General features: G+C 40.5%; 1 protein-coding gene across 1 annotated transcript in view; it reads left to right on the top strand.

Annotated features, from left to right (window-relative positions):
- Window positions 1-20,098, top strand: part of LOC117514816 (ATPase family AAA domain-containing protein 2-like) — a 94,577-nt gene that overhangs the window by 5,393 nt on the left and 69,086 nt on the right. Inside the window, 4 exon segments of the mRNA XM_034175409.1 lie at window positions 1,595-1,749; window positions 8,879-8,934; window positions 9,304-9,451; window positions 9,952-10,033. Of these exon segments, the coding sequence (XP_034031300.1) occupies window positions 1,595-1,749; window positions 8,879-8,934; window positions 9,304-9,451; window positions 9,952-10,033 (441 nt within the window).

Below are 20,098 nucleotides of genomic sequence, written 5' to 3'. Positions count from 1 at the left end.
GAACTTGCAAAATCGCAGGGTGTTAAAATACTTATTTTCCTCACTGTATATAATATACGTGTGTGTGTGTGTATGTATGTATATGTGTGTGTGTGTGTATATGTGTGTGTGTGTGTCTTCTGGATTACAAGTGCTCTTTTAATCTTTTCAGTTTAGATGCCATCCAGAAAATCATTCTGGATTGCATGTGGGTGGGGTGAGGTATAAAGAAATCAAACACATTTTGTGCATATTTTGGGGTTCTTCTCCTTACTGGTGTACAAGAGAGTATTGTATGTACGTATTGTCCATATGCATCAGAATCACACTTAAGGCTCTGCAGTTGGACATTCTGCGGGTTAAGTGCTACAGGGCAGAAGCATCCTGAATCCTCATGATGGCTGCAGATGCAGGGTTTCTGGTTGGAATATGATGACTCCTCTGGATTTAAAGTCTTACCGATGCCTTGCCCAGCTCCTCCAGAAAGAGTTGTCTCCTGGAAATTCCCTCTCTTCCAGTCTGGTTTAAATACCATCCAGATGACAAATTTGTTGTGTGCTCAGATGTCCAAGATGTTTAAGAGCACCACAAGTGGCCAGTTTAGCAGCTGTAGCCACGCACTCGCCAACTTGTGTGTGATACCCACCACTCCTTTTGTAACTTTATAATCCATGATTGTTTTTGATCCATATCCTGTGTATCCATGACTATGATGTTTTTGTCTTCCTTTGGCTTGAAGAACAGTGGGAGCTCTGGCCTGGTGTTCAATACCACAAACTGGTTGAGCAGGTAGCTGAGTGGATAAAGGAGCCAGTCTGTCAATATGTAGATCTGGGTTTGAATCTCATTCATGTGATCTGTCTGTGCTTGGACAAGACACACAAACAGGAGGACTGAAGATACACAGCACCTGCCATTCCCACACCTGTATTGTACCCAAATGCCACAAATGGTCTGGGAGCATGCACTGGTGCCAACACCTCTGAACCACTCCGGGTCCTGGATGGGAACCAGCTGGGAAGGCATCCATCTGGTCCATCCTCACATCTCTAAAACAACCATTTGTCTGCTGTAGCCAGGCGAAGTCTGGGTGCCCAATTGGCCTAAGGATCCTCTGAAGAGACCAGGTACCAAAGACATCGAGACAGGTCACTGGTTAGCATCCAAATCTCACAATCAGATGGTAAGACAGGCAGCACCACAACCCTAAAGACTTGGACCTTCATTCTCCTGCAAAGATATCAGCAACATCAAGCACTTCTGTCCAGTCACCTCATGACTCCATAAGGTCTTCCGAAGTGTATCTAGATCTCAAAGGGCAAGAATTCAGAAACATCAACATTCCTGCAGAAATCAGTGAATGTCTCTACAAGTTCAATACTTTGATCACATACAGTTTCACGTCTGATGGTTGACTCCAGAAAGTCATTAAAAGTCTAGATCTTAGTCCTCATCCAGCACAAACTCAGACAGTCCAATTTCTCGCCAAGTGCTGTAATCAGGGTTTTGATTGATTCTGCAAAGATGACATCATCAGAGCTGTACAGTTATGTTATCCACAATCGTGGAGGCTAATACTTGCCCTGAAGTGACCCTGCATGTTTGACTGTTCCAGGGGCATGCTGGTATGAAGCTGGAGGTGGGAACCAGTCTCCACCTCTCTCGAAGGACCAGAGGACAAAGAATTAAACTAGGGGGCTCCTTTCTGGACATGGACCCAAAAACCAACAACAAGCTGTCTCAGGCTGAGCCTGGAGTTTGCTGCACCAGGTAACAGACACCTGAGCATTGTAATAACTATATAATTACTGGTTTGTATTGTTTGCTTTTATTTTTGTTCTGATTGTTATTGAAGTTGAAAATCCGGTTAAGCTCTGACTTAACGCATCACGTGATAAATCTGTTTCTGGTTCCAAAGACCTGCAAGTTTGCAATTAAAGTTACGTCTGTTTGATCCTTTTAAGGATCTACAGTTTAAGTTTAGTTTGTGTTTACATTGTGCGCAAACCTCCGTCCCTCCCTTCTCCACCTCTACCTCCGTTAACCGCATTCGTCTGTTTCTATAGTCAGAACACTTAATAAAACTTTTTTCTTTTACTTTATATATTTTATTATGCACAGGTAAAATATACATGTCTGTTTGTGAATAAAAAATTATTTATTACGCTAAAGTGCAAACTTCACTTTCTCCCCGAACGACATGAACAGGAAGTGATCGCAGCTCGCAGCAACTCCCATTGAAAATAACGGAGAAACGACCTGAGCGTCTGACATTTTTACATAAACAGAATAACATCTATAAACCCAGTTAATATATCCAGGAGAGTTTTAGGCACAATATACAAAGAGTTTTATGTTGCAATGTTAATGCTGTTGCCTGTGTGCAGCGGTTTAAGTGCAGCCTGATCAGAGTGTCTGTGTTAATGACAACGCGCCGGTTTTTGTTTGGACCCAGAAGTTGAAAATCACATGATGTGTTACATCACACTTAGCAACTGGATTGGGGAAGCACCAGACATGACCAGAAGAGGAAGCTAAAAATAAAGGCAAAGATCTTTGAAATAGAAATGTGCGCACGCATGCAAGTGTGAAAGAGAGGGAGTGTGTGAGAGTGATGACCTCATTTGTTTATGGTAACTGAAACTTCATACAGTGCATCCGGACAGTACTCACATTGATAAACTTTTTTCACATTTTATGCTACAGCTTTATTCCAAAATGGAGTAAATTCATTTTTCCCTCCAAATTCTAGTTGCAACTCCACATAATAACATTAAAAAAAATTTGTTTTTTTTACAAATGTATTAAAACTACAAAACTAAGAAATCACATGTCCATAAGTATTCACAGCCTTTGCTCAATACTTTGTTGATGCACCTTTGGCAATTCCAGCCTCAGGTCTTCTTGAATATGATGCCGCAAGCTTGGTGCACCTATCTTTGGGCAGTTTGGTCCATTCCTCTTTGCAGCACCTCTCAAGCTCCATCAGGTTGGATGGGGAGCGTCAGTGCACAGACATTTTCAGATCTCTCCAGAGATGTTCAGTCAGATTCAGGTCTGGGCTCTGACTGGACCACTCAAGGACATTCACAGAGTTTTCCTGAAGCCACTCCTTTGATATCTTGGCTGTGTGCTTAGGGTCATTGTCCTGCTGAAAGATGAACCATCGCCCCAGTCTGAGGTCCAGAGCACTCTGGAGCAGGTTTTCATCCAGGATGTCTCTACATTGCTGCATTCATCTTTCCCTCAATCCTGACTAGTCTCCCAGTTCCTGCTGCTGAAAAACATCCCCACAGCATGATGCTGCCACCACCATGCTTCACTGTAGTGATGGTGCCTGGTTTCATCCAAACATGACGCCAAAGAGTTCAATCTTTGTCTCATCAGACCAGGGAATTTTGTTTCTCCTGGTCTGAGAGTCCTTCAGGTGCCTTTTGTCAAACTCCAGGTGGGCTGCCATGTGCCTTTTACTAAGAAGTGGCTTCTGTCTGGCCACTCTACCATACAGGCCTGATTGGTGGATTGCTGCAGAGATGATTGTCCTTCTGGAAGGTTCTCTTCTCTCCACAGAGGAATGCTGGAGCTCTGACAGAGTGACCATCGGGTTCTTGGTTTTTGATCAGGATATGTCATTCAAAGCGCATATTAAACAAATATGTAGGACTGCTTTTTTGCATTTACGCAATATCTCTAAAATCAGAAAGGTCTTGTCTCAGAGTGATGCTGAAAAACTAATTCATGCATTTATTTCCTCTAGGCTGGACTATTGTAATTCATTATTATCAGGTTGTCCTAAAAGTTCCCTAAAAAGCTTTCAGTTAATTCAAAATGCTGCAGCTAGAGTACTGACGGGGACTAGAAGGAGAGACCATATCTCACCCATATTGGCCTCTCTTCATTGGCTTCCTGTTAATTCTAGAATAGAATTTAAAATTCTTCTTCTTACTTATAAGGTTTTGAATAATCAGGTCCCATCTTATCTTAGGGACCTCGTAGTACCATATCACCCCAATAGAGCGCTTCGCTCTCAGACTGCAGGCTTACTTGTAGTTCCTAGGGTTTGTAAGAGTAGAATGGGAGGCAGAGCCTTCAGCTTTCAGGCTCCTCTCCTGTGGAACCAGCTCCTAATTCAGATCAGGGAGACAGACACCCTCTCTACTTTTAAGATTAGGCTTAAAACTTTCCTTTTTGCTAAAGCTTATAGTTAGGGCTGGATCAGGTGACCCTGAACCATCCCTTAGTTATGCTGCTATAGACTTAGACTGCTGGGGGGTTCCCATGATGCACTGAGTGTTTCTTTCTCTTTTTGCTCTGTATGCACCACTCTGCATTTAATCATTAGTGATCGATCTCTGCTCCCCTCCACAGCATGTCTTTTTCCTGGTTCTCTCCCTCAGCACCAACCAGTCCCAGCAGAAGACTGCCCCTCCCTGAGCCTGGTTCTGCTGGAGGTTTCTTCCTGTTAAAAGGGAGTTTTTCCTTCCCACTGTAGCCAAGTGCTTGCTCACAGGGGGTCGTTTTGACCGTTGGGGTTTTGCATAATTATTGTATGGCCTTGCCTTACAATATAAAGCGCCTTGGGGCAGCTGTTTGTTGTGATTTGGCGCTATATAAAAAAAATTGATTGATTGATTGGTCACCTCCCTGACTAAGGCCCTTCTCCCTCGATCGCTCAGTTTAGATGGATGACCCGCTCTAAGAAGCAGGAATGAAAAATCTCCACTTTTTTTGCCAGTTGCAGAGTCATTTTTGAGATCAGCGATCAGTAGGAAACACAGGAAGCATTCAGTGCTGAATTTAGTGTTTTTTTACATCTGGCAGCTTCGGCAGCTAATAAGGGGTCCTCTGGGTTTTTGAGCTGTGAGTGCGCTCCTCATTCTCTTAATTTTTCCCCTGCTAAATCTTAAAGAGCATATGTTTGAGTAGTACTTACCTTTCTATGTTAAACTGACCTGTTGGTCTTCTGAAACAGTTGATAGTTGTATTTTATAACTTAAAAACGGGAGCGATGCTAACATGTTAGCATGTCTATGGCATTTTCAATGTTAAAGTTGCCATTAAAGAGTCAAATGCATTGCAAATTGTAATAGTCATTTATTTCTATTTATGTATTGTAATCATAACGTAATAAAAAGTAAACCAACAACAGAGAATATAAAGTTCATTCAAAAAGGAGTGGGAAGAAGTCTAAACTTATCAAATCCCTTCCCTGCTTCCTTAAAAGTACGACTGTTAACAATCATAATAGTTATAGCAGCAATAATAATAATGCTTCAATACAAAAGTGACTCTCACACCCCCACTTCATCACTGTATCCTGTGAAAACACATTCTTTATTATTTTTTAAGCTGTTGAATGTTTGGATGGCACTTTAACTCCTCACCCACACCGTTCCACACTCTCACCCCACATAATGAAATGCAGAATGTTGTTTGTACAGATTTTATTAATTTTAATGTTTTTCCCTCTTAATTGATATCTTTGCTTTCAAGCCCTGGACAATTTCTGCATGTTTTTTGGTAAAAGGTTATTTTTTTGTTTCGTACACGATCTGTGCTGTTTGGAATTTAACTGTCTGTTAATTTTAATATTTTTGTCTTTAAGAAGTGTAAGTATGGGCAACATTATGAATGACCCTTAATGCCCTTTTTTTTTGAAGAAGAAGAAGAATCGTGATTTTATTGAACTCATGTAGTTATTGCCCCACATCTCTACACAGTAACTGAAATCCTGTGACAGACCGAGCGGTCCCCCTAAAAATCGGTCTGCCCTGTCTTCACTGATTTCACATACGTCATCAGCTGCAGTTCACCAATTGTCACCTTGTTTCTGCTTCAGACTGCCTCCAGTCATCTATCTCAGCGACAGATTTCTGAAGCTTTTGTTCAACAATTATTTTCACATAAATTCAGCATTATTTCATAGTAAAAGATGGAGGAAGCGATCAGAGCGCTGCAGCTAAATGAGCTGCTAGCTGGTGCGTTCATTGCACGTCTTGTCATTTCAAAGAGTCACTGAGGATCACCTTGTTTCTGCTTAAAACTGACTTTAGAATTATTTAAGAGATTTTACCTTGTCATCTGATGGTTAATAATCCCATGAATCCAGGGGTTTTCAAAGTGTGGTAGAGTGAGCCCCCTCAGAGAACAAATGAATAGCTGCCCCCTCCCTCCCCCATCGACACACATACACACTATCAACATCTTTGTGTGTTTCTTTTTGTTCTTTTACACATCTTAAACACATGTTAAAAGTATTTGTGCATTTTTAATGAACTGTCTAAGCAGTTACATATTTTACAGCCTTTGTAAACATTTTAAATGTGTTTTTAAAGAACTTTCTATTCTTTCACACATTTTACACCCTTTTCAAAATTTTAAATGTTTTTAAAGAACTTTCTGTTCTTTTTACCTTTTGTCATATTTTAAACATTGTTTTTAAAAACATCTGTTTTTAAATGTCTTTGGCATAACTAACACATTTTAACATAAATAATATTAATTAAACTTCAGGGATGGTATTGATAAGATTTGATTGATATCAATGCCATCAATACCTCTTGTGAATTTTCTGTGTACTATGAGTAGGCTTTACAGTTTTTTTTTTGTTTTTTTTATGTCTAACATTTTATTGAGTTTTAAAGTAAATAAATATGAAATTGGTCATTGGATCTTTGATCTCTGGACATAAATAGAAATAAACAAAATCTAGTTTTTCACAAAAGCATTTCCTTTCAGACATTAATGGCATGAATGTCACTCCGTACCTCTGAGCTGAGCTCAGCAGGCTGCACGTCAGCATCAATGTAATGCATAAAGAACGGAGGACGTCTCATTTTGGGAGAGAAAAAAACATTTTAGCCTGTTAGAGTTTGTTGTCTGTGTTACAACATTTGGAAAGAGGTGTCATTTGATTTAAACGGCGATTCGCTTTGAAGTTATTAATTACGACCGGACTCTAACTTGACTTGGCAGAGAGCAGCGTTTGGAGCTGTGCGAACAGAACGGAGGACAATTCTCGTTTTTTGTCTGCAACAAGACAAGAGTCCCAGTTAGTGACTTTAATCCACACAAAAGTGACACGATTGACATCTTTAAATGGCTTTGAGAGGGGTTAAGAAGCAGACTTGTCGCTTCTGAAAAGCCTAGAACCAATGAAGCAGTGGGTTGGAGCACTGCTTCGTTGCTTCAAGAACAGCCGCTGCAGAAGCAGTTGATTACAGACCTGCTGCAGGGTCTGTAATCAACGTAAAGAAATTATCATTTTCCCAATAAAACACGCTCAAAAACAACTGCCGCTCTGAAGGACGGATAAGGGAATCATTAAGCAAAAAGGCTATTGATGTCGGTGGATCAAATAATTTCTTAACGATACCCGAAAAGACCCGGTTCTCGATACCCAGCCCTTGCACCCCCTGAAGAACTCTGGTGCTACCCGGGGGGGGGGCGCGCCTCACAGTTTGAAAACCACTACATTAATTCATTTGATTGCTTCTCAGACAACCTGCTTAGCTCTGAAATTGCGCATGCGCAGTAGAGGCAGAGTGGACTAGTTTTTAGGAGGGACCATTTGGTCTGCTACACTGGTAAGATAATGGAACATTATAGGATGTGGAGTGATTTGTGATCCAGAATGTTTTGCTGTCTTTAACACTGAAATGCCACTTGATCATTTAGTTTGTATACATTTGGTGTGTGGTTTCCAACTGATTTTCTCATCTATTATTGCCCCAAGAAGTTTATTTTCATTACTCCTTTCAATCTTTTTCAACTTTTCAACTTCAAGTTTTTTTTCTCACCAAAATGGATGCTGCACTCACTGCAGTTTATTGTCTGGAATAGTCCCAGATTGCTCTGGAAGAGCTTCTAGAATTCAAAAATTTTCTGGGGGCTGCATTTTGGGTTTCAGCTTTTTTGTTTGTTTGTTTTTCACCACTTTCATCCCTGAGGAAGAGTCCTGGTGGATCTGAACGTCTTCCATTTACAGATGATGGTCACTGTGCTCATTGAGACCTTATAAGCAGCAGAAACGTTTCTGTCCCCTTCCCCACATTTGTGCCTCCAGTCAATCCTGTCTGAGGTCTACAGACAATTCCTTTGACTTCATGCTTGGTTTGTGCTCCGACTATCAACTGTGGGACCTTATATGTAAACAGGTGTGTGTCTTTCCAAATCATGTCAATCAACTGAATTGACCCCAGGTGGACTCCAGGTAAGCTGAAGAAAGATCTCAAGGATGATTAGTGGAAACAGGAGGCACCTGAGCTCAACTTTGAGCTTTATGGCAAAGGGTGTGAATACTCATGTACATGTGATTTTTTTTTTTCTTCTTCTTCTTTTTTATAAATTTGCAAAAATCTCAAACTTTTTTCACATTATCATTATGGCGTATTGTGTGCAGAATTTTGAGGAGAAAAAAATGAATTTAATACATTTTGGAATAAGGCTGTAACATTAAAAAGTGGAAAAAGTGAAGCGCTGTGAATACTTTCCAGATGCACTGCATATACACTGAAAGTGTCCAAACACTGGACTGGTCGTGTACATATCAGTTGACTATGTTCTGTGAGTGCACCCTCCACTTCCAGTTCAGATTTTTCAACTTGTGAGACAAAATAGATTTGAATTATGCAAATTCAACGTTATGAAATGTTTAATTCAAATCAGGGTTTTTCAGTCTTTGTGTTTTGGTGGCTTTAAATGATTGTGGGTGGTTTTTGCATAGTTTCACTGTACCAGAGCTAATATAATACAAATAAAAGGTGATGCTTTTTGCATGTTTGTAACTGCCAAAAGAACTTCATGTGGTTATGCATCTCTTTAATACAAACAAAAACCTGTACCATTAAGGTGATGTAAATATCATACTGGTTCCCCCCAAACTTGAATTTCTTCTCAGGAAATCTTCCCGTCTGCAGAGAGATGGAAATGCATCCAGCACGAAGCAGCAACCAGGTGCAGTGTTCTGTTACCGTATATTTCATCAAAGTGCATGGACTAATAATGGGCAAGAATTTGATTTAAGGGGCTGAATTTTTAAAAATCTATGATACTCCTGTAGAATATCAGTACTTTAGGGTCTGTCTTACTAACATTTATTGTGGCTTCTGATATGCACGTGTATAAGTGATCTGTACTTGAGAGATTTTCTTTTTTTTTTTTTTGTCTTTTATTTTTATTTTTTGGGAGAAACTGCAGTTCAGTGTTGATCTGCGATTATGTATAAAAAAAAAAAGTACTTATTTTTAAAGGCGTGGATTGCATAACTTTGCCTGTTTAACTTTATTTTTATTTATTTATTTTTGGTGGAAAAATGTTTTCCAGATGTGGTGGAAGAATCATCAACTTCCAAAAGGAACCGTTTTAATCTACGGAGCCATGAAACTGAGGAAGAAGAGGATCACTCAGTTCAACATAGTCCCAGAATCACTCGATACAAACAGTCAGTGATTTATGACCGCCTCATCACCAAGTGAGTTCACTCACTATCTAGCAGTTTAACAAGCCATGCAACCATCAGCCTAAAGTAACGTCTGACAAGAAGGCGTACGAAACAATGTTCAGAGATTTCACACGACATTAAAAACAAATGCACACAAAAAGTGGTTCATGGTGAAATGATTGGTTCTGTGGCATTCATCAGTGTTGCTTTAATGTCAAACTATTAATTGTTCAGCCCTGTTGAATTTAAAAGGTGAATATTTTGAATTCTTTCTTGGATATGCTGAGATTTCCCTTCAACTTGATAAACACGGAACAAAAAGGATATACAGCTATCGTGTCAGTTAATACGGAGATAGATTTGGAAAATATTGCGGACCAGTTTTCACATTTCGTACACAATTTATTACATCACACCTAGTTTCTGATTTTATTTGACTTTTTTTTTCTTATAAATCTTGGATGCACAATAAACATGATATTGTAACAATCATTAAAATGCTGCTAAACTTTAAATAAATTGTCTCCCAGCACGGCTGAAGCTGTTCTCCAAAAGATGGATGACATGCAGAAAATGAGGTGGAAGCAGAGAAACAGAGACACCAAACAAGAGGTAATTATTCATTTTATTGCAACCCCAATTCCAAAGAAGTTGGGACATTGAGTAAAATCTAAATAAAAATAATACAATGATTTGCAAATCCTCTTCAGCCTATATTCAGTTGAATACACCACAAAGACGAGATATTTAATGTTCAAACTGATAAACTTTGTTTTGTGCAAATATTTGCTCATTTTGAAATGGATGTCTGCAACACATTTCAAAAAAGCTGGGACAGTGGTAACAAAAGACTGGGAAAGTTGATGAATGCTCAAAGAACACCTGTTTGGAACATTCCACAGGTGAACAGGTTAATTGGAAACAGGTGAGTGTCATGATTGGGTATAAAAGGAGTATCCCCAAAAGGCTCAGTCGTTCACAAGCAAAGATGGGGTGAGGATCACCACTTTGTGAACAACTGCATGAAAAAATAGGCCAACAGTTTAAGAGCAATGTTTCTCAACATTCATTTGCAAGGAATTTAGGGATTCCATCATCTACAGTCCATAATATAATCAGAAGATTCAGAGAATCTGGAGAACTTTCTACACGTAAGTGGCAAGGCCGAAAACCAACATTGAATACCCGTGACCTTCGATCTCTCAGGCAGCACTGCATTAAAACCAGACATCACTGTGTAGAAACTTCCTGGTTATGGTTTTGAGCTATCAGCTCTTACTTGGTTTTATAGTTACACTGTGTAACACAATTTTTGTTCTTGGCTTCTAAGTGTTATATTTCAACTGCTTATGTCTAAAGTCTATGGAAAAATGACTACATTCAGCACAAACTTTGATTTTTTTTTTTTTTTTTTTTTAACATTCTAGAAAGTTCTAAAAGTTTCTTGAAATTTCTAGATAATTCTGGAAACTTCTAGAAAATTCTGGCCAGTTCTAGCAGTTAAAGAATATTCTAGAAAACTACTCAGTAGTAGTGAAGGCGAATCGAGAATATTCTTGAAAACAGACAAATTTCAAAATATCAGTGTCCTGATCACAGAAGCAAAGTTTTTGTGGAATAACAGCTATTTTATATTTATTTAAGGCATAGCAGGTTAGGAAAACACACTGTGTACCCAGGAACAAAACAAAAATAGAAATTTGTTACATAGTGTTATCTATCTAACAGGATACAGACAGTGGTATGTGGAGTGCCACAAGGGAGTTGCCTCGGTCCACAGTTATTTACAATTTTCACAAATGATTCACCATATATTTTTAATAAAGTTAGTATAGTGATGTATGCAGATGATTCAACTATTTATACATCAGCAAGCTCGCACAATGATTTAGAAGCTGTTTAATATGGAACTGCACAAGTTAGTTGACTGGGTTACGTCCAGTAAGCTAGTGTTAAATATAGTAAAGACTAATTGCATGATTATTGGCTCTAGTCGTGTTATTATGAAAAATCCCGTATTAAATATTAAAATTGATAATATGAGAATAAATCAAGTACAGGAGACTAAGCTATTGGGTGTAACGGTAGATTCAAAATTATCATGGAAAAAACATAAATATTTTTGTGAAAATGAGCAGGGGTATATTGATGAGGAGACATGCAAGGTTTTTAAGTTGCACAACATTGAATTACACTATTAAAGCATTATTACTTGTATACCTGGATTATTACCCAGCAGTTAGGTCAAATGCTTCTGGTGAAATGATTAATAAATTGCAGATTATTCAAAATAGGGCTGTTATAGGACTAACATTATTGGACTGGTGTGAGCGCAACCACTTATGTCTCAACACCAGTAAGACGAAGGAGATGGTGATCGACTTCAGGAGGAAACGCCACCTCACCCACCGGTGAACATCCAGGGGGAGGACATAGTGACTGTGGACAGTTTCAAATACCTGGGTGTTCACCTCAACAACAAACTGGACTGGACTCACAACACTGACGCCCTGTACAAGAAAGGCCAGAGTTGCCTCCACCTCCTGAGGAGACTGAGATCCTTTGGAGTGAGCAGGCATCTGCTTAAGACCTTCTATGACTCTGTTGTAGCCTCAGCTCTCCTCTATGCTGTCGTCTGTTAGGCCCCGGGCAGCACAGAGCAGGAGAGAAAGGGACTGAACAAGCTGGTCAGGAAGTCCAGCTCTGTCCTGGGCTGTCCTCTGGACTCTCTGGAAGAGGTGGCTGAGAGGAGGGTGTTAGCCAAGTTCAAATCCATCATGGACAACTCCTTTCACCCTCAGTGCAAGAAGGAACGATACCGCAGGTCATTCCTCCCTGCTGCTGTCACTGTACAATAACACTGAAATAACCACATGCAATAATATGTCCACAAATCACGTGCAATAACATGTCCACAAATCACGTGCAATAACAACTCGTTTACAAATCCCAGCACTAATGTCACCTTATCACATCCAAATTCCACTTCACATATTGTAAATAAGATGCTCCTATCTTTTTTACCAATTCCAATCATGTTTTTATATATACTCAACAAAAATATAAATGCAACACTTTTGGTTTTGCTCCCATTTTGGATGAGATGAACTCAAAGATCTAAAACTTTTTCCACATACACAATATCACCATTTCCCTTAAATATTGTGCACAAACCAGTCTAAATCTGTGATAGTGAGCACTTCTCCTTTGCTGAGATAATCCATCCCACCTCACAGGTGTGCCATACCAAGATGCTGATTAGACACCATGATTAGTGCACAGGTGTGCCTTAGACTGCCCACAATAAAAGGCCACTCTGAAAGCTGCAGTTTTATCACACAGCACAATGCCACAGATGTCGCAAGATTTGAGGGAGCGTGCAATTGGCATGCTGACAGCAGGAATGTCAACCAGAGCTGTTGCTCGTGTATTGAATGTTCATTTTTCTACCATAAGCCGTCTCCAAAGGCGTTTCAGAGAATTTGGCAGTACATCCAACCAGCCTCACAAACGCAGACCACGTGTAACCACACCAGCCCAGGACCTCCACATCCAGCATGTTCACCTCCAAGATCATCTGAGACCAGCCACTCGGACAGCTGCTGAAACAATCGGTTTGGATAACCAAAGAATTTCTGCACAAACTGTCAGAAACTGTCTCAGGGAAGCTCATCTGCATGCTCGTCGTCCTCATCGGGGTCTCGACCTGACTCCAGTTCATCGTCGTAACCGACTTGAGTGGGCAAATGCTCACATTCGCTGGTGTTTGGCACGTTGGAGAGGTGTTCTCTTCACGGATGATGCAAAGGAGATGTGTTGCACTGCATGAGGCAAATGGTGGTCACACCAGATACTGACTGGTATCCCCCCCTCATGAAACAAAACTGCACCTTTCAGAGTGGCCTTTTATTGTGGGCAGTCTAAGGCACACCTGTGCACTAATCAGCATCTTGATATGGCACACCTGTGAGGTGGGATGGATTATATCAGCAAAGAAGTGCTCACTATCACAGATTTAGACTGGTTTGTGAACAATATTTGAGGGAAATGGTGATATTGTGTATGTGGAAAAAGTTTTAGATCTTTGAGTTCATCTCATGCAAAATGGGAGCAAAACCAAAAGTGTTGCGTTTATATTTTTGTTGAGTGTATATATATATATATATATATATATATATATTCTATTTCTACCTCATTTTCTTATTTTATTGTATTGCTACAAGTATTATTATTGCTTATCCTTGCACACGCTGTTTGATGCACATTTTCCTCTACTTGCACCCATCTTGTTTTTTTTTTTGTTTTGTTTTTTTAGCGCTGACGTAACGTGAATTTCTCCACTGTGAGACCAATAAAGTCTTATTACAATGCACAAAAGTTTAAACTGGCTGTTAGTCAAAGACAGACTTTTATATTAACTGATTATTTTTACTAGAAAGATTATTGTCACTAAATTACCTCATACACTCAACAAAAATATAAACGCAACACTTTTGGTTTTGCTCCCATTTTGTATGAGATGAACTCAAAGATCTAAAACTTTTTCCACATACACAATATCACCATTTCCCTCAAATATTGTTCACAAACCAGTCTAAATCTGTGATAGTGAGCACTTCTCCTTTGCTGAGATAATCCATCCCACCTCACAGGTGTGCCATATCAAGATGCTGATTAGACACCATGATTAGTGCACAGGTGTGCCTTAGACTGCCCACAATAAAAGGCCACTCTGAAAGGTGCAGTTTTATCACACAGCACAATGCCACAGATGTCGCAAGATTTGAGGGAGCGTGCAATTGGCATGCTGACAGCAGGAATGTCAACCAGAGCTGTTGCTTGTGTATTGAATGTTCATTTCTCTACCATAAGCCGTCTCCAAAGTCGTTTCAGAGAATTTGGCAGTACATCCAACCAGCCTCACAACCACAGACCACGTGTAACCACACCAGCCCAGGACCTCCACATCCAGCATGTTCACCTCCAAGATCGTCTGAAACCAGCCACTCGGACAGCTGCTGAAACAATCGGTTTGCATAACCAAAGAATTTCTGTACAAACTGTCAGAAACCGTCTCAGGGAAGCTCATCTGCATGCTCGTCGTCCTCATCGGGGTCTCGACCTGACTCCAGTTCGTCGTCGTAACCAACTTGAGTGGGCAAATGCTCACATTCGCTGGCATTTGGCACATTGGAGAGGTGTTCTCTTCACGGATGATGCGAAGGAGATGTGTTGCACTGCATGAGGCAAATGGTGGTCACACCAGATACTGACTGGTATCCCCCCCCAATAAAACAAAACTGCACCTTTCAGAGTGGCCTTTTATTGTGGGCAGTCTAAGGCACACCTGTGCACTAATCATGGTGTCTAATCAGCATCTTGATATGGCACACCTGTGAGGTGGGATGGATTATCTCAGCAAAGGAGAAGTGCTCACTATCACAGATTTAGACTGGTTTGTGAACATTATTTGAGAGAAATGGTGATATTGTGTATGTGGAAAAAGTTTTAGATCTTTGAGTTCATCGCATACAAAATGGGAGCAAAACCAAAAGTGTTGCGTTTATATTTTTGTTGAGTATATTTTGTTTAGGAATTTCTCTTTCAGTTCAGAAAATCATAGAAACATAACTAGACATGCTATGGTGGGAAATTTTATGTTACCTGTGGCCAGGACTAATGCAATAAAGAACACTGTCATATTTAGTGATGATTAATTTGACTGGAAGTTGATTGGTTTTGTTTTATTTTTTATATTTTTGAATGCATTATTGATTATTGTATATATTGTGGTGGTTGTTTTATGTGGACCCCAGGAAGCGTAGCTGCAGCTAATGGGGAGCCTAATAAATAAACAAAAAATATTACTGCGTGGGCTCAGGAACACTTCAGAAAACCATTGTCAGTTAACACAGTTCGTCGCTACATCTACAAGTGCAAGTTAAAACTCTACCATGCAAAGCAAAAGCCAGACATCAACATCCAGAAACTCCACCGCCTTCTCTGGGCCTGAGCTCATTTGAAATGGACAGACACAAAGTGGAAAAGTGTCCTGTGGTCTGAGTCCACATTTCAGTTTGTTTTTGGAAATCATGGACGTCGTGCCCTCCGGACAAAAGAGGAAAAAACCATCCAGATTGTTACCAGCTCAAAGTTCAAAAGCCAGCATCTGTGATGGTATGGGGATGTGTTAGTGGCATGGGCAACTTACACATCTGTGATGGCATCTTCAGTGCTGAAAGGTACATCCAGGTTTTGGAGCAACACATGCTGCCATCCAAGCACTGTCTTTTTCAGGGATGTCCCTGCTTATTTCAGCAAGACAATGCCAAGCCACATTCTGCACGTGTTACAGCAGCATGGCTTCGTAGTAAAAGAGTGCTGGTACTAGACTGGCCTGCCTGCAGTCCAGACCTGTCGCCCATTGAAAATGTGTGGCGAATTATGAAGTGCAAAACACAACAACGGAGACCCCGGACTGTTGAACAAATGAAGTCGTACATCAAGCAAGAATGGGAAAGAATTCCACCTACAAAGCTTCAATCAATCAATTTCAATCAATTTTTTTATATAGCGCCAAATCACAACAAACAGTTGCCCCAAGGCGCTTTATATTGTAAGGCAAGGCCATACAATAATTATGTAAAACCCCAACGGTCAAAACGACCCCCTGTGAGCAAGCACTTGGCTACAGTGGGAAGGAAAAACTCCCTTTTAACAGGAAGAAACCTCCAGCAGAACCAGGCTCAGGGAGGGGCAGTCTTCTGCTGGGACTGGTTGGGGCTGAGGGAGAGAACCAGGAAAAAGACATGCTGTGGAGGGGAGCAGAGATCGATCACTAATGATTAAATGCAGAGTGGTGCATACAGAGCAAAAAGAGAGAAACAGTGCATCATGGGAACCCCCCAGCAGTCTACGTCTATAGCAGCATAACTAAGGGATGGTTCAGGGTCACCTGATCCAGCCCTAACTATAAGCTTTAGCAAAAAGGAAAGTTTTAAGCCTAATCTTAAAAGTAGAGAGGGTGTCTGTCTCCCTGATCTGAATTGGGAGCTGGTTCCACAGGAGAGGAGCCTGAAAGCTGAAGGCTCTGCCTCCCATTCTACTCTTACAAACCCTAGGAACTACAAGTAAGCCTGCAGTCTGAGAGCGAAGCGCTCTATTGGGGTGATATGGTACTACGAGGTCCCTAAGATAAGATGGGACCTGATTATTCAAAACCTTATAAGTAAGAAGAAGAATTTTAAATTCTATTCTAGAATTAACAGGAAGCCAATTAAGAGAGGCCAATATGGGTGAGATATGCTCTCTCCTTCTAGTCCCCGTCAGTACTCTAGCTGCAGCATTTTGAATTAACTGAAGGCTTTTTAGGGAACTTTTAGGACAACCTGATAATAATGAATTACAATAGTCCAGCCTAGAGGAAATAAATGCATGAATTAGTTTTTCAGCATCACTCTGAGACAAGACCTTTCTGATTTTAGAGATATTGCGTAAATGCAAAAAAGCAGTCCTACATATTTGTTTAATATGCGCTTTGAATGACATATCCTGATCAAAAATGACTCCAAGATTTCTCACAGTATTACTAGAGGTCAGGGTAATGCCATCCAGAGTAAGGATCTGGTTAGACACCATGTTTCTAAGATTTGTGGGGCCAAGTACAATAACTTCAGTTTTATCTGAGTTTAAAAGCAGGAAATTAGAGGTCATCCATGTCTTTATGTCTGTAAGACAATCCTGCAGTTTAGCTAATTGGTGTGTGTCCTCTGGCTTCATGGATAGATAAAGCTGGGTATCATCTGCGTAACAATGAAAATTTAAGCAATACCGTCTAATAATACTGCCTAAGGGAAGCATGTATAAAGTGAATAAAATTGGTCCTAGCACAGAACCTTGTGGAACTCCATAATTAACTTTAGTCTGTGAAGAAGATTCCCCATTTACATGAACAAATTGTAATCTATTAGACATATGATTCAAACCACCGCAGCGCAGTGCCTTTAATACCTATGGCATGCTCTAATCTCTAATAAAATTTTATGGTCAACAGTATCAAAAGCAGCACTGAGGTCTAACAGAACAAGCACAGAGATGAGTCCACTGTCCGAGGCCATAAGAAGATCATTTGTAACCTTCACTAATGCTGTTTCTGTACTATGATGAATTCTAAAACCTGACTGAAAGCTTCAACAATTAGTGTCCTCAGTTCCCAAACGCTTATTGAGTGTTGTTAGAAGGAAAGGTGATGTAACACAGTGGTAAACACACCACTGTCCCAGCTTTTTTGAAACATGTTGCAGGCATCCATTTCAAAATGAGCAAATATTGAATATGTTGTCTTTGTGGTGTATTCAATTGAATAAAGGTTGAAGAGGATTTGAAAATCATTGTATTGTTTTTATTTACATTTTACACAACGTCCCAACTTCATTGGAATTGGGGTTGTATTTTTAAGGTGACAACTAAAAATAGATTCATCTCAATGCATTCTTAAAAACAAATATTGATTCACTAAACAGATGTTATGAATAAAATAGTCATATTTTCAGAGGCACTAATGTAGAGGCTCAGGAAGGCAGACAAGGTCAAATATGTAGATTTTTAAATGCACTATGTTGTTGAAGGTATTGACCTGGAGGTCAGTATTTTTTCAGTTCAATTTATTTTCCTTTATATAGCGCCAAATCACAACAGAGTTGCCTCAAGGTGCTTCACACAGGTAAGGTCTAACCTTACCAACCGCCAGAGCAACAGTGGTAAGGAAAAATTCCCTCTGAGGAAGAAACCTCAAGCAGACCAGACTCAAAGGGGTGACCCTCTGCTTGGGCCATGCGACAAACATAAGTTACAGAAACAATTCACGGACGAATATACAAGAATTGCTGTTGGTGCACAGGACAGGAGGGTCACAACACAAATACCACACCCATCTCTGGATGGAGCTGCACCTTAAACAGAGAAAAAACAGAATCAGGCATCAGAAAGACAAAAAATACTGTATAATTTGCCAGCATTAATCAACAAGAAAAACAGAAATACTAAGGTGATCACCGGTCACTAGCCCTAAACTTCACTAAAAGACCCAGAATTTAGGTAAAGTTGAGGCCGCAGCACACTCCAGTTACTAATAGCATGAACTAAAAGTAAAAAGCGTAAAAAAAAACTGTACCAGTATGCTATCCATATGAAAGGGAAAAGAAGTGCATCTTATGCTGCGTTCACACCGGGCGCGATGCGAGCAACTAAAGTGACAGGTTGCCATGTAATCCCTATGTAAGGACGCGTTTTGGCACCAAGTCACGCAGCGCGACACGAATGGATGCGAATGAAGCGACGCAAGTGAAGCGATTTTGAGCGATTGGCACGTTTGTGGCGTGATATTGCGTCGCATCACGTCATGTTTCCCTCCTCCCCAAGTTCAAAAATCTGAACTTTTTCGTCTCGTGCCGCGATGACCAATCAGGGACTGAATATGTAGTGACGTGGAGATGTCGAGTTTGACTGAAGATGTGAACATGTCCTGTCTCTGGTAGCAGCCTGTGAGCAGGACTTATGTCTCTCTTGTCCTTTATTTCACAATTATGACAGTTTTTGGAGCGAGCAGCAGCCCCACAGCAGCAGAGCGGAGTTTCTTTCTCTTTTTATTTTACATGCGCGCACAAGCTAATCGTCCGTGGCGATTATTTTACTTATTAACTACACAGATGTATAATAAAACAAATGGTGACTGGTTTCTAAACACAATTATGACAGTTTTTTTTTTTTTTTTTTTTTTTTTTTTTTTTTGAGGAAGGGCGAGAAGCAAGCAGCGGAGTTTCTTTCTTTTGTTTTTACGTACGCGTGAGAGCGAATCGTCCCTGAAGATTATTTTACTTATTAACTACACAGATGTAATAAAACAAATGGTGACTCGTTTCTAAACACAATTATGACATGAGTTTTTTGGGGGGAAGAGCGAGCTGCAGCAAGCAGCGGAGCTTTTTCTTTCTTTTTTTTTCTTTACATGTGTGCACGTGAATGGGACTGGAGGTCCTCAAACTGGGTCCGCTGAAAGCGCCCGTCATCCAGATGCAGCTCCTGCAGCAAATAATGATGCTCTCTGTATTGGGAGCTTTCCACAACAACTCGTTCCGTGTGATCAAGGTCCGTCATGTTAACTTGACTGACAACCGGAACCGGTGAGCAGAATGGAAGCTCCTCCTATTTGATGACGCACTGGGGCGAATTTTCGCAGCAAAAGCAGAGCGACACGTGTCCGTCGCTACGCGACCCCACGCGACCCCCGCAAATTTGTGGCATTTGATCGCGTCCGGTCTGAACGTGGCATTAGGTCTGGACTTGAAAGTCTCCACAGATTCTGATTGTTTTATTGACGTAGGGAGATCATTCCACAGAACAGGGGCACAATAACAGAAAGCTCTGTGACCCGCAAACTTCTTATTCACCGTAGGGACACAAAGTAGGCTTGCACCCTGAGAATGTAAAGCCTGGGCCAGTACGTAAGGTTTAATTAGGTCAGCTAGGTAGGGAGGTGCCAGTCCATGAATAATTTTCTAGGTTAGTAGCAGAACCTTAAAATCTGATCTTACTGGGACAGGAAGCCAGTGAAGGGATGCCAAAATGGGTGTAATGTGGTTGAACTTTCTGCTTCGTGTCAAAAGTCTGGCTGCAGCA

This window comes from Thalassophryne amazonica, chromosome 7 (assembly GCF_902500255.1).
Source record: "Thalassophryne amazonica chromosome 7, fThaAma1.1, whole genome shotgun sequence".
Lineage (NCBI taxonomy): Eukaryota > Metazoa > Chordata > Actinopteri > Batrachoidiformes > Batrachoididae > Thalassophryne > Thalassophryne amazonica.
This window is presented reverse-complemented; position numbering and strand designations above follow the sequence as displayed.